The sequence below is a fragment of the Callospermophilus lateralis genome, chromosome 18 (assembly GCF_048772815.1).
Source record: "Callospermophilus lateralis isolate mCalLat2 chromosome 18, mCalLat2.hap1, whole genome shotgun sequence".
NCBI classification, from domain to species: Eukaryota; Metazoa; Chordata; class Mammalia; order Rodentia; family Sciuridae; genus Callospermophilus; species Callospermophilus lateralis.
In genome coordinates, this window is record NC_135322.1 from 22,437,379 (window position 1) to 22,463,583 (window position 26,205).

The window sequence follows — 26,205 nt, forward strand, 5'->3', positions numbered from 1 at the left end:
GTGAGTGACGGCAGAGGCGGCGGGGGTGGGGTGGGGTAGGGAGCGCCGGGCACGACTCAGGGCTCGGGAGGTTTCTGGGCGGGGGCGGGGTTCTTGTCCCTCGATAGCCGGTCCCTGCGTACCCGCACGTTCCTAGCCAGCGGTTACCCCCTCTTTACCCAGTGCAAAGGGAGATCCGGGCGGCGGGAGGCAGAGGTCGAGTCCACAGCCACTATCCGGGGCCCATCCCCCGCTCTTGCAGCCCCTGCATCCCGGTCTCCCCCAGACTTCATCCGAGCCTGCCATCTCCTCAGACATCTGAGGGAGTGCGGTCTGGTCCCCGAAAGGTAATATAGGGCTGACATATGGTTGGGACCGGGTACATTGTCCCTGGTCTATGGGTCTATTCTCCTTCCTCTTGGGAGTCCCCAGTCAGTGGATTTCGGTTTCTCTGTCAAAGCCCCAGCCCTGTCCTGAAGCCCTCACCCGAGGTTGGGGTGCAGCAACCTAGTGGATTCTGTATCTGCTTTTCTTACTCACTAGCCTCCGGGAGGCACCGCCAGAGGGTTCCCAGAGAGCCAAGGAGAAGGAAACCAGAGGGAAAATACTTTCCAGCAGCCACCCTGATCCTGGCTGCCAGGGGCACAGCCTTCAAGAGGAAGAAGCTGCAAGCCCTTTCTAAGCCTTGTCCTTGCCAGAGGGGTGCCCCTGGGCACCGCCCTGCCTCCTTCCTGGGCCTGGGTTTCAGTTTCCTCATCTAGGGCCAAGGAGTCATTTCTATTCCCCGGGCCACTGTTGCTCATCTATTAAGCCCTTGGTTACCAAAGTCCCTCCTAGGGTCTCCAAAGATGCAGTTGCTAGCTCCTTCTGTCACTGTGCCACTTACCAGCTTTCCCTTGGAAATTCCATTTGCCCCTAGAAACCACTATGGATTGATGAATGTAAGACCCTGCAGGGCCCATTGCTGTCCTCAGCTTCTGAAGGGAGGGGGCAGACTTGCACTGTGCCACACAGACTCAGGACCATAGTGGAATTCTAGGAAAGCAGATTTCATTTGGGGACTAATTACAAATGAAATTTGCCAGGATTCCCATGGCAAGAGCTAGCCCACAGTGCAGTGGCTTGCCTGAAGAAGCAGCAGTCTCCTCTCCAGATCCAAGCAGGACCCCTCCAAGCAAGGACTGATGACCAGTGGTCAGGGATGTGCAAGGGGAGAATTCCTGCAGCTAGAGGGAGTCACATCTTGATTACCTTTAGGGTCTGTGGATCTTCTATGTCTGTATCACCTTGTGGGGTAAGTTGTTTCTTGCCCATGGCATGAGGTGGTTATTTTTATTAATAAGGGTAAGAGTCATATATTATCACCTGGTTTTCATGTAGCAGACAACTGGCTACTCACTTTCCACGCTTCAGTTCTCAACAGGACAACTGATATCCTTCTCAAACAGAAATCACATTACTTTCCTATGCTCAAAACCCTTCAGTGGTTCCAATTTCACTTGGCATAAATACCAGTGGCTTGACAAGGTCAAGTGTTTCACCTTTCCGATCCCTGCTTCCTCCTCTGCCTTCACTTCTTTGTGTTTTCTGTCCTCTCTCTGGTTCACACTTCTCTCACCACATTGTCTTCCTTTCTGTAATGCAATATACGGGGTATGCTCCCACCCCAGGGTCTTTGCACCAGCTATACCATCTGACTTGGATGCCCCTCCCCCAACCACCTGCTTGGCTAACCCCATTATGTTCTTTTTTTCAGAAAGTCACCTTCTCAATGAGGCCCCACCTGGGCTACATATTTAGTATTGCAATCTGCAGCTTCCTGCCCAGCAGTCCCAACTTCTCACCCACATCTCCCTTTTCACCTTCCAAAGTACTGTACAATTATCCATTGTGTTTCTTGTTCAAGGTTTATAAAACTCTTTGCTTTGTTCCCTGATGCATCTCCAAGCCCCTACAATAGGGCCTGGCACAGAATAGGGGCTCAGTAAATATTTGTGGAGTGCATGGATGGGGTTGTCATTTTATCCCAGTAACAATCCTGTAGGGGAGACATTGTGATTTCACCTAATTTTATGGGTGACGCGGCTGAAGCTCAGAGAGCTTATGAAAATTCCCTGAGTTCACACAACTAGTAAGGGCCAAGTGAGACTTCCACCCAGGTCTGTTTTACTCTGAGGTCCTTGTTCTTAACCAAAAACACCCACCTCTTCCCTACTGCAGGTGGGGCTCTGGTCCTCATACCTGGAGTTGGTGAAGAGAGCAGGCTTCCTGCCTTGGACTGAGGGCTCTCAGGGGCATCCTGATAGAGCCTTGCAGTCTCTTCCCTGACCATTCAGCTGAATTGAAAGGGGCTGTTTGCTCTTTTGTCCCCTCTTGTAACCTGTGCAGGCAGCTGTTGGACCTTCTTCTCTGTGTCCTTAACTCCTATCTGGGTCTGATCCATCTTTAGACCCAGTAAATGTTTAAACTAGGAGCACTGTTAGGGGTGTTGGGGAAGGGGCACTTTTGCTAGGGGTTTCCTGTGGACAGGGCAGGGATTTTGACCCAGTCCTTTCGCCAGTTGGAGGATCAGGAAGCTGAAACCAGCCATGGTTCCCATTGGACCTTGCCGGTGCCTGGCCACCCACTCCCTGGGAGGAGCTGGCTCCCTCTTCACACATCCTGGTGGTCTCTCAGCTGGAGGTTCTAGAAGAAGGTGTCTGGGGTGGAGTGTTGCTTCTCCCAAAGGGAAGCTTCTCTCTGGGGACAGAGCTATTCAGCCCTACCAACTTGGAATGTCCTTTGGACTCCCACAGAGATACCCTGTTTAGAGTGAATCTTGCTTTCCAGAAGTGAAGCGGGTTTCCTGCTGATAGACTTGTGATCACAGTTCACAACTATCCTGTTTCCAGACCTGATTGCTCATCAGTGGGTGGTGACAAGCATTTATCCTCCTTCTCTCCCTCCAGGCACAGCTCTGAAATGCCTGTGGGATCTCTGTGTAAAGGGACCTGGTAGTGAATACTCCTGTAATATGACCAGTGGGGTTTTAATTTATCTGGCCCAGGTTTGGGCTTGCTCCTGTCATGCCCTGGTTTCCATGTGCCCAGTCTCAGTGCCCTGTCCCTTTCCTGCCATCACTCACTGCTCTTGTTGGGCTTGGAGTTGGGATGCGTGGCGCTTGTCAATATCATTTTGTGGACGGTCTCGCTGGGCTCTCAGAGGTACCTCAAATAGCACTATTTAGAAAAAGCCTGCCCAGTCACTTGTGAAAGCGCCCTTAAATTACAGCCCTAAGTGAAGATGTCGTTCCTTGGAACTCACTTTCAAAATTTATTTATTTTAATGCTCAGGTCCTCTTGGAGTTGGGGTTTCGATATTCTTGTCTCGGCTGACCTTTCCCGTCCTCCCTGTACCACGTACAGCAACATTGATTTTGGGTAATGTATTTTGATTTTAAGATGCAGCCCATCCATAAACTTTTCTATCAATAATCCCAGCACACTCTGTGTACCCGACAGCTTAAAGCAAAATATCAGATTTATAGGACTTTTATTTTTGGCCAATTTAGTCACTCACTTGCCATCAGTGTCAGGGGATAAAGGCCTGGAGTCTGGCAGCAGGAAGACTGCCCTCCAAGGGCACATGTCAGGTCAGTGAGGGATTGGGTGGGAGGGCAGGCCTTCTCGGTGCCCTGTAAAACCTGCTGGGGATTGATAAGGAAGAGATGGCAGAGTGCTCCTGAGTCAGGGGGAGGGCAAGTGACAGGGCTCATACTGGGTTCCTTTTGCCTTCTTTGGTCCCACCTGTCACCAGCTGGGAGTGCCAAGCTGGGTTCTAGCCCCTGTATGGCAGAGACAGGAGAGGGCTCCTCTGTTCTCATCAGGGTTTAGGGCCTGGCCCTGTTTGTGTGCCCTCGGCAACGCGAGCCTGGCTCTCAGTCAGCCTGGGCTCAGCTGGCTCAGGGAGGAGACCCACAGCTGCCAGGCCCCAGGATCTGGCCTGTCGTCATTTTCATTGCCTTGTCAGTGTCCCCTCCCTGAGTCCCCAGAGCCTGGGGCTGTGTTTGCTTGTCAGAGTCAGGATTGATTGGGCTTGGGAATTGTCTAGAGAAGGGAAATGAAGAGGGAGAAGCTCCAGGCAGAGCCTGTTTCACTTCAGACATTCATTCAAGCCAACGTGTCCTGAGCACCTGATTTCCTCATTGGCCAGCACATACCTATGGCCACCTACTCTATGGTGTACCCAGTGCTGGGGCTTTTGTAGTGAGCCAGGGAAATTTTCTGCTTGCCGAGAACCTGCATTAAGCCAGAGAAGGGGAAGAGAAAGACCCCCAAAGAGGAAACCAAAACAGCCTGATCATTTCATCCAGTGGTGGGTAACATCACCCAGCCCCCCTCCCTCTGCACTTAGTGATCAGGGGGAGATCTGAGGGGGCCCAGCCAGGCAGAGACCTGGGAGAAGAAGAGGGCTTAGCAGCAGGTGCAACAAGTGCCAAGGTTGTGGGAAGGGAGTAAATGTGGTAGAACATACTGAGTTTCAGAGGCATGGTGAGGTGAGGAAGGGACAGTACATTGGGGCTGGGTGGCTAACATGAGGATTTCTGTGCCAAGAAGAGAGAGGCTCAGATAGGATAAGATATGGCCCTGGTCATGGTGCATGGAGCCTAGTGGGTGAGCAAATCCAGCATGTAATGACCAGCCTCTAGCGGGAGACCTTCAGGGAGGGAAGAGGTAGATCCTGTCCAGGAAGGCTGCCTGACTTCAAGCTGAGTCCTAAACACATAGGAGAAGGTGATTGGCTTAGCTGGGGTGGGGTCAGTGTGTGTCAGCATCTCAAATAAGCAGCTGACTGTGCAATCCTGTGGAAGTAGGAGATCTGGGGTTGTGGCAGGGACAGAAAGAAAAGTCTAGGGTGACAGGATCATCAGTGGAGTTGAGGGACAGGAGAGGCTAAGACTTTGAACTCGGTGCTGAGGAGGGCTTGATGATCTGCAGGGTGGGGTGGGCTTGGAAGCAAGGAAACTGGCCATCCCATCCAAGGTGCAAGACTGAGGCTAGGAGCCCAGAGCAGAGGCAAGGTGGTGGCCACAGACACCTCCTTATGTGGACCCAGCTCTGAGAAATGTCCTTCCCTGTCACCTTTTTTCGGTTCTCTGTTCTCCTTGACCTTGAGAGCTGACACTCACAAATAGCAGCACACCCAGCACAATTTAAGTGTGAAGGTTTGGGGGTGAGCCCCATGGTGCCCAAGTCTTTGCCTTATCCTTCCTGGTTCCTCAAAATTCTGGATTTAGTTGGGAAAACATCAACAATGATTCTGATGAGTGTCATCTGAGCAAGGTCTTGGTCTCCATGGCCTGGGTTGTCTGTGGCTCATGGGACAGTGAAACAAAGCAGAACAAGGTGGTGTCCAGAGCTCTAGAGTCGGATGGACCTGGTTTCAGATCCTGGCCATGTCTTGGCCTTTCAGAGCCTCAGCTTTCACATCTGTAGGAAGGGTGTGCTAACGTTGTTGAGTGCAAAGGGTGGACAGGAGGATCGACTTGGAGAGCAGCTTGCTCAGCAGCTGGGGTGTAGTACTAGCAGCAGCAGCAGCAGCAGCACACATTTTAAAGCACATGTGTTTGCTGCCTTTGGTGTTGTGAGGATGGAGGATGGGCATTTGGGGATCCTTTTTGCCTGCTTTTGCACCTGGGTGCTGGGGAGGGAAGGTGCTATAGAGAGGAGAAGGGGAGTCAGAACTTGGAGGTGATCAATGGAGCTGCGCATCCCCTAATGGATTTTATTATAGTCTGTGTGTGTGTGTGTGTGTGTGTGTGTGTGTGTGTGTTATTTAATCATTTGCCAAAATAAATCTTACAGACCCATGGAGAGTTTATTTTTTTTTTTATTTTTAATATTCTCAATACACTCGGGGTTTTATTTCCCACTAGATCTATTAGTTTAATTTAGTAGAGGACAGTCTGTATACTTAACCAAAAATTGCTTTGACATTATGGAGAATTAAGAGGCTGGGGCCAGATGGATCTGAGCAGATCGATCTGTTTGAGATAAACTCTGTTATTTCCCCATGTGCTTTCTTCACCTTAATGGCAAGGACGGTGATTGGAAAACACAAAGCTGGCTATTAATGACTAGGGGTCAGCCAGAGGGTCAGGGCTCTTGCTCTCATGCTTTCTCCAGACCTCCTTCAGGACACTGTCTGATGATTCCGGTGGAGATGCTTTTGGGGGGATAGAGGCATCTATGGTTCCCCTCGATCCTCGTGTTTACTCCTGCTGGTCTTGGTCTCTCTGGGACTGACTGGCTTCCTGAAAATTCAGCCTCAATCCATCAAGGGACCAGTGTGAGCACAAGGTCTGGGGCATGGTGCTATGGAAGTAGCAGTGTGTGTGTGTGTGTGTGTGTGTGTGTGTGTGGTGGGAGGAAGTCCAAGCTCAGGGGTGGATGCTGCTATTGAGGGATCTTCACTGAGTCTCCACTATGCTGAACTCAGCTCCTCCTGTTGGAGGGCACCAGGACCTTACCTCCCAGGGCTGATATGGGGTCAATGAACTGATGTCCAGAAAGCGACGTTGTAAATCAACATGAGGTAGACTTATGTCAATGATTATGGACTGGTGTCCCTTGCATTTCTGGATTCTAGAAGTGGCTCAGGAAATGCCAATCACATTGAGGATTCAGGTCCTCAAGACTCTGGCACCCCTCTGTAACTTTCTGGGCCACCGTGGTAGGTTTCTGACCAGAGCACCCTAACAGGATGCCAGGCACTGTGGGACACAAGAGGCTCTGGGGCACTCAATAACTCATCTCCATGCCCCAGTGGTGGCTCCAAAGGTGAAAGCAAAGTAGATAGATCCTTGATCCCATCAGTACTGTCCTGGGCCGGGGAGTTCCTGCAGTTCTAGCAGAAGACTCATCTCTGGCTCCACCTAGGAGTTTCAAGGTTGGGTTCAGGAATCTGTCTCTAGTCCTAGATGGTCCATCCTGTCAGGCCAGCCCTGGACGGATGGCCTGTTCACCCAGCACTGTGACTAACTCTGCCCAGCTGGAGTCTATTTTTCCTCTAGGAAATCTTCCACATAATCTATTTCTCCCTCCACATTTGTCTGCCCTTTTTTTTGGTTGTTGTTCCCATACCCAGAGTGGCCCTCAGGTATGACTTTAAGCTCTTGTTCCAGGAGAGCTCAGTCTTACTTTCATTTCACAGTTCAACTTCCAGGAAGAGGTGGTGACTATGGGGACTCTGTGTTGGGTTCTCTGAGACCACATCAGGTGATTAGTGATGTCTGCCGTTGGCATGGGGCAGGGGGTAAAGAGGAAAGTGGCAGGATTTGCCACCTCCACAGTGGCTTCCTGGGCCTCCTTGGGAACTGGACAGGGCTTCCACCTTCTCGGCCTTCTCGTGCTTTCCTCTCAAGGCCAGCATAGGGCTAGCTCTGTATGTACAGGTAGATCTGTGCCTGGAGCTGGCAGACTTGAGGAGACTCTCACTGTTCACCTTCAGTGTAGAGGCAGGTGTTTGGGAGGGAGGACTGGTTCCTGGCAGTGCCTTATTTCAGCCCAGCTCCCTGCTTTTGCCCAGGAGGGTTTACCTGGGGAAAAATGTGCACAGTTTGAGTCTTTCCAGGACAGGAGCTATGCCCAGTTCATCCTTGTACCTACCTGGACACCTTGTCTGGCATGTGGCAGATGCTCAATGGGTGCTGGGTGGCAGGAAGCCAAGGCAATTATATGACTTTCAGTGAATTCCCAGGTCCCAGCCATTCTCTAAAAGTAACCTTGGTCTTTCCTGGTCCTGTCCTGGGTGCTGGCTGTGGAGCTATAGTATGGGGTCAGAAGGTAGGGACGAGCTCCTGATTTAAGATCATCTTCAGCTTCAGGACCCTGTTAGGTCTGGGCCATCCTGAAGGTCAGTTCATTACCCCTGCTTCAATATAAATTTGCAAATGTGTAGACAGGGTACAAAATGGACAGGGTTTTCCTGTGGGGGCTCCCATCCCGGTCTGAGTAGGCTGAATTCCGCCATCTAAGCTCTTGCTCCCCTTGGCGCTGATGCCGAGGTCTGGGAGTGGCTCCCTGGCACTGCCATGACCTTCACGCCTGACTTGCCCCTTTAGAGTTTCTCCTGCCGATAGACTGGCAGCTGCCAGCGCTGCTAGGTTTGTGAAATGTCAGTGGTTTAATATCAATTCTGGAGGTTTTATTGCCTTCCCCCCCGGTTTTCCGATGGGATTTTGATCCAATCAAGGCCAATCCAGAGTGATGGTAGATTTGTGTTCCTGTCCGAAGTTGACAAAAGGTCACCCTGCCTGAGGAACGGCCAGCTGCCACGGCCATGCACACATGGGATTTCTCTGCTGCCCCAGCTCTCTGGAGGCAGGCCCACTTTCTCCCAGGAGTGCAATGTCAGGTGGACACAGTGCTGTGCCCCATGGGGCCTGTTGGCTGGGCCTAGGTGCCTGGAGGTTTAAACTCTGTAGTTGCTAGCCACAGAAGGACCTGGTTTTATTTGCAAAATGTCTTTGATGCTTCAGATCTAACTTACTTTTTTTTCACCATAATGTTTCAGAATATCATTTTTCCCCTCCTAGGGGAAAAAAAAAAAAAAAAAAAAAAAAACTATCAAATGAGATTCTCTGGGAAAGGCTTTGGTGCCAGACCATGCTGGCCTGTGCCCGTGTCCTTTCCCTGGCTTAGCCCCATCCTCTGATCCTGGGGAACAACACACTGTCCTGCTCTTTCCAGGACCAGGTGGCCAGCAATAGGGGAGAATAGGTATAAAAATTTTTGTCAAGTTTAGAGGTAGCTCCATCCAGTGTAGTGAGCCTTTAGGGAGTACCTGCTGTATGAGTGGCCTGGGGTACCTCAGGGCCCAGTTGTCCCAGTTATTGACAAAGGACCAGGCCCTGGTGGGCTCAGGACTCTCCCTTGTGGGGGAAGTGTTGTCCCATGAGATTGCAGCAACAATACTGGCCTGCACTGTGGCAGTAGGGGTCAGGCATGCAGTGTGGCTTTCAGAGCCCCCCAGCTGGGGGTGGGCAGAGGGAGATCAGGGTGGCCTGTTGGGCAGGGATGAGCCACAAAACTGGGGTGCATTTTGGGGTAAGGGAGAGTAGCAGAAGTGCCTCTGGAGTATACCTGCAGGCTTGTTAAGGGGTTGTAGCTTCTGTTTACACCTACCTAGGCAGGGTTGGGGCTAGGAGTTTGACCGCCTGGATTCCAGCTTCAAGCATCACCAACCCCCATTCTTTGCATATTCTCTCACCTGCAGATTCTCCTCTCAAAGACAATCTGGTTCAGGCATGCTCTCCAGATGGGCTCCAGCCTTCCACCACCCTTCTTCCTGGGGACCCGGGTCTGAGGGATGTACCCTCAGGACGTAGGGGGTGGGCATGCACTCAGATAATGGGTATGCAGAGGAGGTATATGTGTGCACATGCACATGTGTGCAGTCACTATAACTGGATGACTTGCCCAGAGTGTGGGTGTAGTATGTTCAGATCGGTCACCTTCTGTGTTTCTATGTGTGTGCACAGGTAGCATTTGCTCACACAGACAGAGTGACAGCCGTGTGAACAGACAACACGGGTGCACACAAAGATGTGAGAATACCCAGACAGTGTGTGTGTGCAGGCCATGTGTGTGTGTGTGTGTGTGTGCACAGATTGTGTGTGTACACACACATCACAGTGAGGCAGTTTTCAGCCTCGTGGCTTGCTCTCCCAAGCGTGTCCTCTGTGGGGTGTGGGGATGCTGAAGGGGAAAAGGAAACTGGAGACAGCTCTAGGGAAAGGCCCTTTTCTCCCTGTCTTCCTCCTTTTATATTTCTTCTTCTTCCTCCTCCTCCTCTCTTCCTTCCTTCTCTTGTTCCCTCTCCTGCCTTTCCTGTCCTCTCTTCCCATCTCTTTCTAATAGCCCACTTTTCTTCCTGGGACCACAAATTTAAGCCTGACTCCCCTCCCTGCCTCCTCCTCCAGGCCTGTCCTCCTTCCCCTGTTGACCTGCTCTTGGGGACAAATGGTTGGTTTCTCTTCCCCTTCCCCTCTGGACAGGGTCAGGTGACCTGAGGACCTGTACCCTAGCACAGTAGAGGGATCAACTTGTTTATGCAGTATATAGGCTCCCTTCCCTCTCCCTTCCCTTCTGAGATCTCTGGAGATCTGTGGAGCCCACCACTGGACTCCAGGCTCTTGCGGGCCAGGCAGACATATAAAGGGGGAAGGGAGAGATGCTGATGAGTGGCAGAGAAATCAGAGATGTTTGTCTGCACATGCAGCCTGAGCCCTGGGGGAAAGCCCCAGAAGGACCCACCCTTCAGCACAAGAAGCATTTATGGGAGGCCAGGGGCCATGATGTGGGAGGTGATGGAGGCCTCATTCCTGACCCGCAGCCCTATGCCCCACCTGGGGTGGGCACTGCTCAGTTCTGGGGCTGTTGCTGTCGTGTGGCATGCATATGGCAGCCACTTCAGGGAAGTGGTGGTGCTGGCCCCAGGGAATCATCTGCACCTTGCTCTTGCAGGTGGGTTGTGCAGCGGCTGCTGGCCAGGCTCCATGCTCTCATTCCACCCTCAACAGCACCCTGTGTCCAGAATTACTCCCCTCCCCACCCCCCACAGACAAGGAAACTGAGCTCAACAGAAGGAGAGACAAGCCTAGGTTGGTCTGCTCTGCTCTCGGGTTTCTGCCCTGGCCTACTTTGCTCCTGGCTCCTGAGCTTGAGGCTGGGGAGAACACAGCTGGTCTCATTCCAGGATCTTCCTACAGAGGCTGATAGAGGCACCCACCTCTCTCCCTCTTCTCTTTCACAGCAAGGATGTCTTCTCTATGTCTGTTTTCACCTGCCCTTTAGTTTCTCCGCCTGGCTTCCACCTATTTATTTACTGAAATGTGAGATAATACATAATGTAAGATACCTCAGTACTTCATTGTTCTCAAAGATTTAAAGAAAGAAATTTTTTAAAAAATCTAATGAATACAGAATTGTACATATTTATGGAGTGCAGCATGACATGTCAATGCATGTATACAATATATACTGATCAGATCAGGGTAAGTCTCACATGTCCTGAGCTTGGCCTTCTAGAACATTCAGCACCATCGAGCATACTCCGCTCCCTGAAGCGCTGGCTTCCCCTGACTTGTGACAGTCACCTTACTGACTCTAGCTGCTCTGGCTGCACACCCTAGTCCCCCTGTTATAATCATGTCTGCCAAACCACTGAGTGCCCGGGTTCCTTGCTACTCCCCATAAGCCTTTTCTCTAGCTCTGTCTTTGTGGGCCTCAGTGCATGTGTCTCAAGGGAACCTCACAATGTCCACACGGGGCTGATGGTTTGTCTTCATGAACACAGCGCCCTGTGAAACCTGGCCCACTTCCAACCTTCTCAGTCTTAGTGCTTTTCCTGACAGCCAGGAAGACCACTGGGAGGAATCCTTGACCCTTTCTCTCACTCGCCCTGAGGCCCATTGCTGTGACCTTTCTCTCAGTTGTGTCCTTTTCTCTTCACCGCCTCAGTCACCAACTCATCACTTCCTGGATGATGCCAAGGTCTCCCCGAGCCCTGGCACCTGGCTGTGGAGGAATGTTCCTTGTGCTGAAGGGCAGGTCCTCTGGTGCTTTCCCTCAGAATTTGGACAGTGTCGGGAGCCAGACCTCTCTGCCTCTGTGGCTGCTGTTGCCATTCAGTCCCAAGGTGCATTGCCACACAGGGCAAGGAGGCACTTACTGACCTCATCTGTTAGTGTGTGCTTTTACCTTCTCCTCCTCCTCAACATCCCTGTCATTTATTGAGCGCCTAGAGTATGCCTGACAGTGTAGGACTGCAATAAATATTTCATAAGTTAATCAACAATGAAGACATAAATGCATTAACTTACTCTACAAGAGACTTACTTTATCATTCTCATCTTGTAGATAAAACCTAAGTTCTGAAGACATTTAGTAATGAATCCAAGGGCACCAGTAATGGTACACAGTTGAATTGAAGCTAGCCCTGGTGGGGGCTACCGGTCAGAGCTGTCCAGATGCCACTCAGTGTGCATGGGGTCTCCTCTGTCCTCTTTCCCTGTTGGAGCATTTCCTCAGCGTCTCAAGTTGGGGGCTGTATAGACACAGCCACTGGGTTAGTCAGTGCAGACTCTGGTGAGCAACTGGGTAATTATTTCCAAAAATATTGACTTGTAATGTGAAGAAAGCTCTTCTCCATGCCACCCGTCAGCAGAAAATTGCCTTTGGTATTAACATTTCATCAACCGCATAATGTGAATTGATGTAAATGCATAATTAGAAATAATAGCCTGGGAAAATTCACTCTTATTTATAAAATTGGGCTTGTTAAATTAAAAAGGGAGCTAACGACTTCCATCTCACTGTTAAAACATGTCCGAGGCTTTGCCTGCTCGGCTTTGCAGAGGCCCTGCGTCACATCAGTGGGTGCCTGGGTTGCATCCACAGCTCTGTGGGGTGATCTTGGAGAGGGAACAAACTCTGAGGAGGCATGGACACCACCTGTCCTAAAGGTGGCTCCCTAGTAACACGAATGGGCCTCTCAGAAACATCTCAATCATAATGCAACAAATGGCAATCCTTGAGAAAAGATGGGCAAGTTAGTTTCCTTGGCCTTCATTCTTCTGTAGAATGGGGAAAGCTCACCTGAATCCCAGGTATGTGGTGGGACTTTCAACGTGGAGATGATAAACCCTTCCTCCAACTGGTTTTTATTGGACAGTTGTGCCTAGTCCCATTCCCCAGCTTCAGAGGACTGGGAAATGTGACCCAGTCCTTGCTGATAAGGACAGTCCTGTGCCTGAGCCCAGTAAAAGAGGTCCAGGGTGAATGGGGTCTCATTGGACCTAACACATCATAACAAAGAGTCTGGTCTGGTTATCAGGAAAGTAGTGCTCCAGCAAGGCAGGCATTGAGGATGATGGCTGGAGCCATCTTTCACCATGTGGGTGAGGAGTCAGGCCAGAGTCACAGAGAAAAGACTTCTATAATGTTTGGATATCAGTTGCCATCACACTTGGAGGGAAGTGTACCCCATACAGTGACCTCTGGCCCCCACCCCCTTTTTTTTTTTTTTGAACTCCAGTTGGAGCTCAGTTTTCTGTCAGTAACTACTGGAGAGGATCTGGCAGGATCTGTCCAGGTCTCTACCACCCCTGATTAAAAATTAAATAGCATGTCATTAATAGCAGACATTGATATTTTAAATAAGGGTGAGGTTAAATGGGCCTCTCCACACCTACTAGCCCTTACTGACCCACAGTGCCTTTATTGTTGTCCAGCCCTGTCGGCATGGCATACTGTCTGCCCCTCTTCAAAGCCAAGGACTTGGCCCTCCTGGGAAGGGAGTCCCAGGTGCCCTGAAGCTAAATCTCAAAGGGCTGATGCTCAGGGAGGTCCTGCCTTTACCCAGTTCTGGAGACTGAAGTGGAGTCAGTGGGGAGAGGTCCTGTTCCTGCGGGATGTGTATGTGAAGGCTGGTGCAGAAATGGATTTCTTATTTCCAAAGAATAAGGTCATGATTGATGACAAAGTCCAGGGAACAGGACATATAAAAAAGAGACACTCCTTAGCTAGTTTTTAGTCCTGTACTCTTTCAGAGGAGGGTTTGAAGGAACTTCCCATAGTGACGATAGATCTAGGCTCCACTGGGCAGACTATCCTAACCCAGCCCCAGCACCTCCTCTTTGGTAATTTCCTGGGGCCTCGGAGAACGAACGTGGGAGACTGCCCGGGCCAGGAAGGGCACGCTGGGGTCTGCCTTCGAAGCCCACGGGGGGGTCTGATGGCCCTGTCTGGGTCCTCATCCCTATCATGTCCAGGGTCATACTTCCTTTTTCTCCGGGGGCCCTGACCTTTCTAGGAAATGGCCCCTCCTTCCTTGAAGCTGTTCCTCTGTAAGAACCACAGGGAAAATTCTCCAATGTCCACTTTTTCAGGGGAGAAGACTGAAATCACACGGGGGAAGGGGCTGGCCCAGGGTCCCACAAGGGTTTTCCGCAGAGGCCAGGCCTCGGATTCTGCCAGGGCTGAACTTTAAGTGGGCATCCAGAGGAGGCTGGGCAGTGTGCTCAGGAGTCAGAACTGCATCCCCTTCCTGGCCCCACAGGCCCACTCCAGGGGACGGGGGCCCTTGAGGAGGGATATATATAACTGTTCCTGGGCCTTCCCTGGCCTTTCCCTCCTCCTCTTCTCCCTCTTCCAGGGGACACAGGTTCCCTTTTCATGTGGGAAGAAAGCTGTGCACTTGTCTCCAGGAACAGCTGGGCCTTGTCCCTTCAGCTGTGGCTCGTCGCCTGCCCCAGGCCAGACAATTCCGGCTGTGTCCTGGGGACCCAGGGGCTGAAGGAAGCGGGTTGGCTGGAAACCAGGAGCTGCAGGGGGCGTGGAGCTTATGAAGCTGAGGCTGGGGCCCAGGAGGTTGAGGCTGAGGCCCGCAAGGAGCCCGTTTTCCTGGGGCCTCCGGCTTGCCGTCACGCTCCAAGGGCGTGAGTTCTGTCGGCAGGGAGGGCTGCTGCAGGCCCAGCCTGAAACCTTGGGCCTGGTTCCTTTCTCAGTGGCCTCTCAGAGGATCTGAGCTGCAGATGAAAACCTCTGCCCACCTGCTGCCCCTCGAGCTGCCCTCCCCTGAGCTGTGCCCCCCAGTGGGCTGGAGGCTCTTCTGTGGGTACAAAACAGGAGACTGCTGGGAAGCAACCCAGCCAGGAGCAGCTTCCCTCTCTTGGCCTCCATGGTACATTGATTTTGCCTCTTCTGCCCTAAGCTTGCTGGGCCCTGGGAAGTTCCAACCACTGTGCACTCACCAGGGCAGGAGCCTTTACATAACATTCAAGGCCACCTCCTCCCCTGCCACCCAGCCTCCTCTCCCTCTGTGGCCAGCCCTGTGCTCTGATCCCAATTTCCCCCACTCAAAACTGTAGCTCATAGACAGAGCATTTGTTCTGAACCCACTAATATTCCACGGGGTGTGCAGGTACCACCTCATACCGGCCATAGGCCATGTGCTCTGACTGCACTCATTTTGCAAATTGTTCAAGCCAAGACTGAGGATGGTTAAGAAATTTGCCCAAGGCCACACAGCTGGCCAGCCTGAACCTGTTTCACTCCAAGTCTTGTGCTCAGATCCAGAAGTTTCCATAGCTTCTTTGTGCATCTTTACTCCAGCTGCTGTGTCTTTGGCTTGGGAAGCTTTTATCTTTCCTTCCTTCCTTCCTTCCTTCCTTCCTTCCTTCCTTCCTTCCTTCCTTCCTTCCTTTCTTAGGGATTGAACCTAGAGATGCTTTACCACTGAGCCCTTTTGTATCCTAGCCCTTAGAGACAGGGTCTTGCTAAGTTGTTGAGTTCTCTTTAAGTTGCCAAGGCTGTCCTTGAAGTTGTGATCCTCCTGCCTCAGCCTCCTGAGTCGCTGGGATTACAGGTGTGTGCCACCCTACCTGGCCTGGGAAACTATTTTCTTTATTCAGATGGCAAAATTTATGGGGTTCCTACTCTGTGGTTATTCATGCTTTTACATTCCAGGGGGTGACACAGCTCATAAACATGTGAATAAAAAGGAAGAAAAAAATTGCATAGTGCTAACTTCTCTGTAGAAAGGTTGTTCTGGAGTTTGGCTAGGGGTGTGCTTTAGTAGTGAGGTCAGAGTAGGGCACCCTAAAGACCTGGATGACAAGATAGGAATCAGCTTTGCAGAACTCAGAGTAGAGGCTACCAGGCAGAGGAAGGCTGAGCAAAGGTTCTGGGGTGAGCACAGTGACTAGAGGAATTATCGCCTATGTGGAACAGCAAGAAATGAGGGCAGGGGTGGTGGTGGAGGGGGACACACAAACACTTAGCCGCGCAGCTGCCAGGAATGTGTCTCCATGTGACTTTATGTCACTGGACTCAATTTTCTGTCTGAGCATTGGGTCCACAACAGCCCGGTTTCTCAGGTGCCAAAACTGAGACGGATTTGTAGGACAGAGAAAAATCTCTTCCCAAGTAGTTGAAAGTTTGTCATGGGAAAAAAGGGTCACCCTGCTGCATATAGGCCCAGAGAACAGAGTGAAACCTGTTGTTGGGAGAATTTAATTTTTTTTTTTTTGATACTGGGGATTGAACCCCTGGCTTCGTACATGCTAAGCAAGTGCTCTATCACTGAGCCACATCCCCAGCCCTTGGAGGCACACTCAGGAGAATTAAGCAGTCACAGATATTCAGAGATGGGAAGAGTTACTGAGAGTAGTGGATTCCAAGGGAGCTATGCATGGTGGCAGAATCTGGTAAAACAGCTGGCTCCTGAGGGCAGAGTAGAGGAGGCTGGGGTGCTGAGGGGTGTGCCAGCCTGACACTGGGCTCTCTCCCAGTGGTCTCTGTGCTGTCTGTGTGTGGAAGGACGTCAGCACTGAAGAAAGTGCATGTGCTCCCTGGGTCTCTGGGTACCTGGGTGAGATTGCAGATTTGGCTTCAAAATTCTGGGCTGGGAATGTGCCTGGTGCTTGATAAATTTTGTCGCTTGATTGATTTCATCCTGGCCCTGGAGGAAAGTGAAAGGAAGATTTCTTGATTTGAGAAGACCAAATTAGAAACAGATGTCTTTTCAAGCTATTAATAGGCAGTTGGGGAACAATGGGGCTTATTTTTAAAGGCGCCCATAGCTCGTCGATTGCCGCTGACCATGGGGATGTTTTGTGAAGGGAGTGTTTCATTTTCTTGCTGGTGGAGAGTCATTTTCAGGAGATGGCCAGGTCTTCCTGATGCTCCACTCAGGTGGTGATTCAGCGGGTCACATTGAACCTCTTCCTCCAAATCGTTCCCGTTTCCCGGTAAGGGCTGCAGAAACACCCCGTGATTCTGATAAATGGGTACATCACAGAAGGCTCTTCTGGATAAGAGGATGTGGAACACACACGATGTGTACTAATTGGCCCAAGTCATCTTTTTATTCTTCAATATAGAAGTCTGGAGTTGAGCATTTGGGGGAAATGAATATAAACCACCGTGGAAGCTATTAGTAGCATTAGCAGCATTATTCACAATCACAATTGTTGAAAATTAAAATTGTCCATTACTCTGTGTGTGCGTATCTTCTCTCTCAATTGCAATTTAAAAGCTAACACCACTTAGCTCATCAAAAATAATATGAGTGAGGAAAATGGCTTTTCTTTTTTTAAAAAATCCCCAACATTTTGCCTTAATGTCTCCCTTTGAAGAAAGTCAAGTTAATTATGATGCAGACAAGAGAGTTACTGACTTAATTTAAAATGGTAGGTTGCACCAGCGGCCCCCTCCCTGTTGTCTGCACACACCTCGAGGAGAAGCCTACTCTGGGGCAAACGTTACCTCTGAGCAGCCTGCTAGGACATGCAGCTTTAGACACTCAGAGCAGGCAGGCAGGAGGCAGCAGGAGGCAGCAGGAGGCACCCAGCTTCCCTGGGTGACTTGTGACTTGGAATGAGGCTTGCTCTTCTCTATGGGATTAAAACCCTCTCCCTGTCACCTGGGGCTTGTCTCAGTCCCATAAAGGAGCTGCTTGGAACTGCAGCAAATGCCATGGGTGTGCCACTCCCCTCCCCGATTACTCACGGTTGCCCTGCACACAGTTGCTCTTTATCCTGGGTATGTGGCGCTCTCCTTGCAGACTCGGTAGCATGCAGCAGGGGCCTAGGGTTAGGGGGGAGTCCATTTCCCCAGGAGCAGCCTTCAGCTGGTGATGAAGGAGAGTTGATGGATTATTTAAATACCTGCTTCCTCCCTTCTTAGGTGGGACAGCTCCCAGGCCTTTTCTGCACCATGGTCCAGTGGTGCCCCAGGAGGCTTGAGCTTACAGCAGTAACTTGCTCATGACCACATCCTGCATGTTTCCTTCCGTCTCACTTCCCACTATATTAATGGGCTATATCAGGATCAGCTCCTGTGGTTGGGGATGGGGTGATCACAATGGCAGAGAGGGAAGAGGGTGTCTTGTTGCATGGGAACAGGGGACTTGATGGCAGGTACCCTGGGTTGGCAGTGCCTGGGGACTTGAAGGGTACTAAAAGGGCACATTACCTGCAGGCCGCTCTTTGGGCTCCACTTCTCATGGGTTCCTGGCATGCTCAGCCAGGTGACCATGTGCTGCTCTGAGGCTAAGGCTTGGAAGGCCTTGTTGCAGGGCACATCCCCTCTAAAGTGCTTTGCAGTTGAGGGTGAAGCCAGGAAGTCCCCACTCAGATATTGAACCACCTGCAATCCCACACAAGGTGAGTCCTTTGCTGTAGAAGAGTCTGAAAGAAATGGCAGCTAAATGCACTTTGCAGAGGTCATGGCCCAGTCATGGGTGTCCTTCCCTTTGTTCCGTGCTGTCTGTCTCCTCTGTATCAGCAGCGTGCTTCTACTTTGGGAGAACTTCTTCCTTGGCTCACCCTGCATTTCCTGGGGGTGGAGGTCAGGCTGTGGCCAATGGGACCATGTGACTCAAATTCGAGGCAGAAAATCAGCAGGAATTTTAAATTTGGAATCAAGAGAAGACCCTCCTCCTTTGCTGTCTCTAAACCCTGTGGCAGTTTGGGACTTGTAAACCTGGGGTTGTGGCTGCCACTGTCCAGTTTCCGAGACAGCCTTGGGAAAAATGGCGAGGAGAGATGGAGACACCCGTCACATCCCCAGCCACCCATAGAGAATGCCTGTCTTTTCTGGGGTTGGAAACCACGAATCCTCCCTTTATGCCTGATCTGGCTTGGTTTGTGTTTCTGTCACTTGTCACAAGGGTCCTGACTGTCATACCCTCATTAAGATGTATTTGTTCAGACGCCGAGGCCCCTGGCTCATTGTAATCCTAATGACTGGCATAGAAGCCTGTCCTTTGGCATATCTGCTCCAATTCAAGCATTCACTGAATGCCACTTTTGCTAGAGCATCTAAGGCAGTATGTGATCAAATCAAGAGATGGAGATCAACGCGGTCCTCAGGGAAACCAGGCTGAGGAGAGAAGGAAAGGGGTGAGAGCCGTGGCCCGTCAGCTGCAGTGGACACACACTGGTTAGAGGAAATGGTGCCAGAGTGAGCTGTCAGCACCCTCTCAGTCCCGTGGTGCCCATTCAGCATGTCTGGGAAGAGGGAGGAGGCCCGATGGTGGGTGGGGATGCCCCATGTACGTTGGCTCAGCTAACATCACTGATGCCCAGGAAAGCTAAAGAGCACAGGGCTAGTTGCGTCTGGTGTGATGGGGGTGGTCCACAGCAGGGAGAAGAACCAGCCACGGGCCTGAGTTCTCCCGATTGCAATTCTGTCCTTTGTACCTCATTCACAGACATGTTCTTATCAGACCTTGGGTCTTGGGTTTGGGAAAGAGGGTGCCCATCTTGGTGCCAGGTAGCTTGAAGAGATGCTCACCCTTCATGGGGCTCAGAAATATCTGGGGACTCCCTAATTGGAATGGCTCTGAGCTCCTGCCTGGGCTCTGCTATGCGCTTCTGAGGGCTGATTTGGCGGTCACATGCACCATGCTAAGGCCTGGATTTCTGAAGCTGCCTTGGCCAATTTCCCAAGCTCAGCTGGTTTTCTGCCTGGTGAGTCTGTGGGACATTGGTGTCCTTCCTAACAATCCTGAGTCCCCAGCTCCAGCTCCTGATGGTGAACCTGATGATCAGCCTTCCAAGAATCTTTAGCCTCCGAGTGCCTTTGGAGGCTATCTTATCCAGGCCTCTGCTTCTGGACAAGTGAATAGTTCTAAGGGACATTCACACAAACCAGCCTTACTGGTCGGCCTCTTCCAGAGCTCCAAATCTCTTATCAAGGAAGTCCCCCATGCTATCTGACCATATGCCACTTTGCTGCCAAGCCTGGATGATTGTATTCTAAATTTGTGTTCGGACCAAGGGTTTAAAAGAAGGAAGAATCAATCAGAAATGGCCCAATCTAACCAATTTTGTTTTTTTTAAAACAATCAAAAAGAGATTTCTAGAAATGGATCTTTTCGCTTCCCATCTCTGTCTGCCTCTGTGGGGTCTATTGCTCCCAAATCTGCTTGCGTCAGGGCTCTCTGATGTCTGGAATCTCGAGTAGTTTCCTGGAGACAGATGGCATTGATTTTGCATTTGTTCCACTCTGCCTGTCTCCCACAAAATATTAACATCAGCTATTGACATGGAGCTTCTGAAGAATCAGAAACCATTTGATCTGCAGCTTTAAAAAAAATATTTGGTAACATATTAGGCATTGAGGGAATTTTAGAGAATGGATTGTTTTTCAAGCATTTGGAGAATTTTTGGTGAATCACCCAATGGTTGCTCCTGTTTTGAATGTGATCTTATTTCTTACTTCTGACGTTTTTTGACACTTTGGTTGTATGTTAGTAACCTCAGGATGAGGAGAACAGGTTTGCCAGCTTCTGTGTCCCATCGTAGAGGGGAAGAGCCCTGGACCAGGAATCTGCAGAGGTGGCTCTGTGTCTTTGGGCGAGTCATTTCTCCTCTTTGCGCCTCAGTTTCTCAACTGGTAAAGTAGGGAGCGTGTTCTCTTTTCTCCCTGCATCTCAGGATTGGGGAAGTGCCTGTGGCCTGGATGAATGACTTAATTGCTTTTTCTCTTTTTTTGGTGGTGGGGATTGAACCCAGTGCCTCCTGCAGACTAAGCGTGTGCTCTACCATTGAGCTACACCTTCAGTTTTATTTAACTGCTTAAAAAAATTTTTTATTGGTGCATTCTAATTATACATCATGGTGAAATTCATTATGCCACATTGTACATGCACATGTTTTGCTCCATCTTTTCCCCCAGTACCTACTTTATTCTGCCTTCCTTGTTCTTCTGATCTGCTTGCTCTGCTCTAGTGGTCTCCCTACTACTACTACTACTACTACTACTACTACTACTAGTACTTTAATTGAACATTATCATTATATACATAAGCAGGACTCACTGGGTATATTTGTACAGCATAATTTGGTAGATTTCATTCCCTAGAACCTTTTCCCTCTCTCCCTCTCAGTCCCCTTCTTCTCTGTTGGTTTCCCTCCTTTACTTAATTGCTTTCAGTGGGAGAGTCAGCCAGCACGGAATGTCACTTGGATTTATTTAACCTTGAGTACCTGAGTGTTCAAGGTACAAATAGACAAATGAGGGGGATCCCATTACCCTGCACAAGGAGTCCTTCAAGACCTCTGACCTCACAGAGCCCCAGGGATGGTGTCTGGGCAGGAGGGAACTTATTTTCATAAGAGGCCCAGCTCTCAGGCCCTTGAGCTATGTATGCACCCAGGTCTGCATAACAAGGGGTTCTAGGTTCCAAATGGTTGGTGATGTGACGACTGTGGGAAAACCACTGCAGAAGGGGGCAGCTGGGAAGGAGGCTGATGTCAGTCACTGTATGAATGGAAGAGAGGCGAGGGGTACTTCCTCTGTGGGGCTTCCCATCACTCAAGACTTCACCATGCTTCTCTGTGACAGTTCTGTTCGGGGAAATCTGAAAAGGCTCTGCCTGGTGCAGACTCTTGAAGAAATCAGCCTGGATGGGAGATATTTAGTGCTAGTTAAAAGATCAGGCAGCTCTAACTGGCAAGGAGTGCTCCGGGCAGTCTGATGTTGCCGAATGGCCGGCTCTGCCAAGATGGCCTCTTCTTTCCCTGGTTAGAGGTACTGTTCAGAGGCACATGAGCTGAAGGAACATGCAGGCCACCGGAGCAAACATAGTGCCAGGGGCATGGAAGCTGCTTCATTCATTCACTCGTGCATTTCTTCTTTCAGTTCTAAACCCTGGGCTGGGCTGGAGTTCAGAGGTGGGCTACCAGCTCCTGGCGGGTAGGAGACTGAGAGGCCAAGGGAAGCAGGAAGCTACAGGATGCCCAGTGGGAATGCCCAGGCTCACCAGTGCCTCTCACCCTTACCTTCACCTTGTTTCCTGGGGCCCTTAAGAACCTCAGGCTCCTTCTAACCCCTGTCCTCAACATCAGCAGCTCTTGGGGCTGAGCATCCACAGCTTCTCCATGAGACCATCTCTTTGGGGAAGTCAGCGGGGTCCTCTATCAAGGTCCCCTGTAAACTGATGTTCAGCTTAGCCCCTTCTTCTTTCCACCCGAGATTTTTCCTTCCAGGATATTAGGGGAGAACCAAAGCCTTCCCTTCCAGACTTCTAAAGCAGAAGTACGCCAGGGATGATGAGGGCAGCCTCTATCCCAAAGCCAGAGGTGACTTCCCACAAAGGAAGAGGCTGGTGAATGGGTATGCATGTATTTTGGTCCCGTGGGAAGTGGCCACATGCAACATTTGGTTTCCCCTAGATGTCAGCTCAGGAGGCCTCTGCCGTTTGCTAACTGCTTTACTTGATAATTCCCAAGACTCAATTCCCAACTGAAAGGGTCTTTAGGGGCTGCTTCATTGCACTTCATGTAATGGCAGATGACAGAAAATCATCAGATACTTGATAAAACCAAGAGGGCAACTCACTCAGTAACCCAAAAGCTTAAGCCTTAGGCATGGCTGGATCCAGCAGTTCAATCTCTCTCTTTCTTTTTAAATATGTCTTTTGGCTTTCCTTTTTGAGCTTAATCATCTTCCAGTCCCTGCCATGTGGATGCCCTCTGTCTACAGGCTATCTACAGGTTCCTTCCCTAGGGATTCTTGCAAAAGTCTTGGAAGTGAGTATCAGCAATCAATTTGAGTCATCATGTTTCTTCACCTGAACCTCTGGCAGTGTCCAGAGATCTGGGTCACATCAACTGGCCAGGTTTAGGCCATGCTTGTCTCAGAACCACTAGAACTTGAGGGTGAGGAAGTGTGCTGACCCAAAGGGATGTCCCAGTGTTGTTTTGAGAAGTGAGATGCCTGAAAGAACTGGTATGCTCTGCAGGGGAAATGAGCCTGCCCTCCCCGATGGCAGGAATCCCTTCCATAGCCCCTTGACATTTGAGTGATGGGGCACCACTCTGGGCCCTCCTCATGGTGTGCATGTCCTACCTGGTGCTGCCCTGACACTGGCTCCTTTCATTTGCCACTGTCCTGGCTGGACCTCAGGATCTTTACTTTCTAGGCCCTTCCTCATCTGTGAGAGACTCTGGAGTGGAAAACGATGACTTTCCTGAGCTGCCTCCTCTCCAGTCTGCCAAGGCGGGCCCCTCTGTACTGTCATGGTCCCTGTCTTGGCCCTCTAAGTGTGTTCCAGCCTGTCCATATCCTTCCTTCAATCTCATCATCCCTTCCCTTTCTTGCCCTGGACATACTGCCTCCTCCAAGTTCTTCCTGGGCAGCAGCAAGCTGCTTGGCTCCAGAGAGGGACTGGTCTTTCACCCTGTCCAAGAGCATAGACCTTGATGTGAAAAAGTCCAGCCCTTGTGCTATTGCTCAAACTCAGCTCAGGGCCAGTGATATTGCAGGGAAGGATGACTGGGGAGTGATTGAGAGCAAGGCTTCAGGGTGCTGTGGCAAATGCCTGTAGTTGCAGCTACTTGGGAGACTGAGGCAGGAGGGTCCCTTAAGCCCAGGAGTTTGAAGTCAATCCGGCCAACACAGTGAGATCCGGTCTCAAAAATAAACAAACCTGTAATCTCAGGGGCCCAGGAAGCTGAGCTAGGAGGATCACAAGTTCAAAGCCAGCCTCAGTAACTTAGCAAGCTCCTGTCTGAAAATAAAAAGGGCTGTGGATGTGGCTCAGTGGTTAAGTGCCCCTGGGATCAATCCCTGGTACCAAAACAAACAAACAAACAAACCAACCACAAACACAAATGCCAGAGAGCCAGGCTTCAGAGCAAGGCAGGACAGGGCTTAAATTCTGGCTCTTACTCATTATTAGCTGGGTGCCCTTGGACCAATTACTGTAGCCATGTGAGCTTTTTCACAAATGCGAACATCAGAGTTGGGAATATGACATGGGATTGTACCTGGAGATATCAGCCATGGGTCGCAGTCCCAAACGTCTAGCCCGGTACCTTCTGCCCTTGTTATTGAGAGTTCACTGTCCCTAAAACCTCAGAGTGGGCAGATCTCTTGGAGGACCTCTCCTTACCCAGGGGGAAAAATGAGCCCCCAAGACTAGGACAGGCTTATCCAAGATCATATAGTGAGATTATGGAAGGCCTGGGGTTCTGAGCACTGTGACCTCAGGAAGGGTCATTGGCATCCGCAAATTTTGCATTTGCTTCTGAAGGGAATGGAGAGCAATGGAAAAGAAACTGGGAGAGGAAATCTCAGCCCTCTTGAGGGTAAAATCAAAGCTCAGTAGAGTCAGTTCTGCCTAATGTCCTTCCACCTCTGGAGGAGTGTCCATCAGTCATAGCAGCACGTGGCTGGGGCTGTCACCACACTGCTGCTGGGCATGTGTGAATTTGGGAAGGTGGCCGATGCTTGGGTAGGACAAGCATTTGCGGGTGGTGGATGGGACCATAGGGTCTAATGGCTTTGAGGATTTTTCTTTTTTCCTTCCATGAGGGTGGAAAGGTGTGGTACTTTTTCTTACCCACCATAATGGGTCACGGCCCCCACTACCATAGCAAAAGATGGGTTAATAAGAGAAAATCTTAAATTCATTAAATCAAAGTTTTTGTGATATAAGAGCCTCCAGGAAAAAAAAAAAAGACTCAAAGGCCCAGGGAAAACTCTATTTTTATGCTTTTATTCCATGAAGAATAAATGTCCATGTAGAAATGATTGGACAAAGGGTCTGAATTGATGGTAACAGACTAAGGGGACCCAGCAAGGCCTGTCTGTCCAGATTCTTCTTAGTTTCTGTGTGTAGCCTTCTTTCCTTCTGGGTCTGGGGCAGGTCTTTTTGGAATGAGGGTCCTTAAAAGACAATGGAAGAGAGAGTGATCTTTTGAGGTTTTATGACTGGCTTTGAGAGAGAGAGAGAGAGAGAGAGAGAGAGAGAGAGAGAGAGAGAGAAGTTCTGGTTTCCATGACACACCCAGGGGAGAGAATTCTGGTTTCTAGGACTCATTTTGGGGGACAAAAGGGTGAGATTCAGAAGGGTAGGAGGAGGTCAGAGAGACTAGGTTACCTCTGGGGCCTCAGTTCTCCTTCAGTTCAAAGTTCTCAGCAAGCCAAGGTGCCACACTTTGGGTTGTCATGTTCTGACCCCAACTCACCCTCCTCCCTTCTTCCTTCCCTTCTTTTTTCTCCCCTCCCGATTTTAATTGGTACCAGGATTTGAGCCCAGGGGCACTTAACCACTGAACCATATCCCCAGTTCATTATTATTATTATTATTATTATTTTATTATTTTGAGACAGAGTATTGCTAAGTCGCTTAGGGCCTCACTAAGTTGCTGAGCCTGGCTTAAAACTTGCGTTCCTCTTGCTTCAGCGTCTGGAGCCGCTGGGATTATAGATGTGCACCTCTGGCCTGGCCTCCCCTTTTAAGAATAATGACTTCACTGATTTTATGAAACTAACACATCCTTGTAAATAATTCAAGTGAGAGATGTGGGAAAGTAAAAGAGAATACACAATCCAACATCTCACCAGCCAGAATTCATTGTTAAAAGTAGGTGGTAGCCATTCCCGTTGTCTCTCTAGGAATATGCACAGGTACACAAATAGGAACAGCTGAACATTTTGCACGTGCTATTTTAAAATAAAATTGTTACGTTTTGTTTGATTTTCATAGCAGCAATGAAAACCTGAAGTGAAACTGAAACAATGGTTGAACTTCAGACCAATGTTTTATCACCTCAAAAAACATCCTTCTTAAAAGAGTTGCTAAAATTAAGAGAAAAAGGAGGTTAGGAAAAACAGTATGTTCTGGGTATCATTTTGATTAGGCATATTTCCAATTTTAGACAATTTTGACTAGCTCTGTACTGTGAAAGCTGAGGAATTTAGCAGGGTTTTTTTGTTTGTTTTTTGAAGGTTCTCATCTGATTTTTTTTTTTTTTTTTCCTAGATGAGACTTACTTTGAGTTTAAAACATTTGGATTCTCTTATGTGGGGTTTCCTCTGAGTCCACATTGTTGTATTTGCTGCTTCTTAATTTTTTCATGACCTTTGCATTTCAATTTTTTTTTCTATTTTGATGCTGTATTTTATTGTGTAATAGTTTTTTTTAAAAAATTTCCTTCTAAGAATCATGGGTGCTGTGTTGCCTGTCTTTTTTTGTGCTAGAGAATATTTGCCTCTTGAGTTTTCTGTTTTAAGAACAACTTGAAACATATATGGTGTTCCCTTTAATAATGTTCAACATCTCTAGCAATTAGAGAAATGCAAATCAAAACCACTCTAAGATTTCATCTCATTCCAGTCAGAATGGCAATTATCAAGAATACAAACAACAATAAATGTTGGTGAGGAT

At 49.7% G+C, this 26,205-nt stretch overlaps 1 protein-coding gene across 1 annotated transcript in view; it reads left to right on the forward strand.

The window, feature by feature from the left end:
- Positions 1–26,205, forward strand: part of LOC143383840 (uncharacterized) — a 144,565-nt gene that overhangs the window by 1,951 nt on the left and 116,409 nt on the right. Inside the window, exons 4-6 of the mRNA XM_076838791.2 lie at positions 242–326; positions 523–1,273; positions 2,928–3,398. Coding sequence (XP_076694906.1) covers positions 242–326; positions 523–606 — 169 coding nt within the window. The 3' untranslated portion in view covers positions 607–1,273; positions 2,928–3,398. The remainder of the gene's footprint in view (positions 1–241; positions 327–522; positions 1,274–2,927; positions 3,399–26,205) is intronic.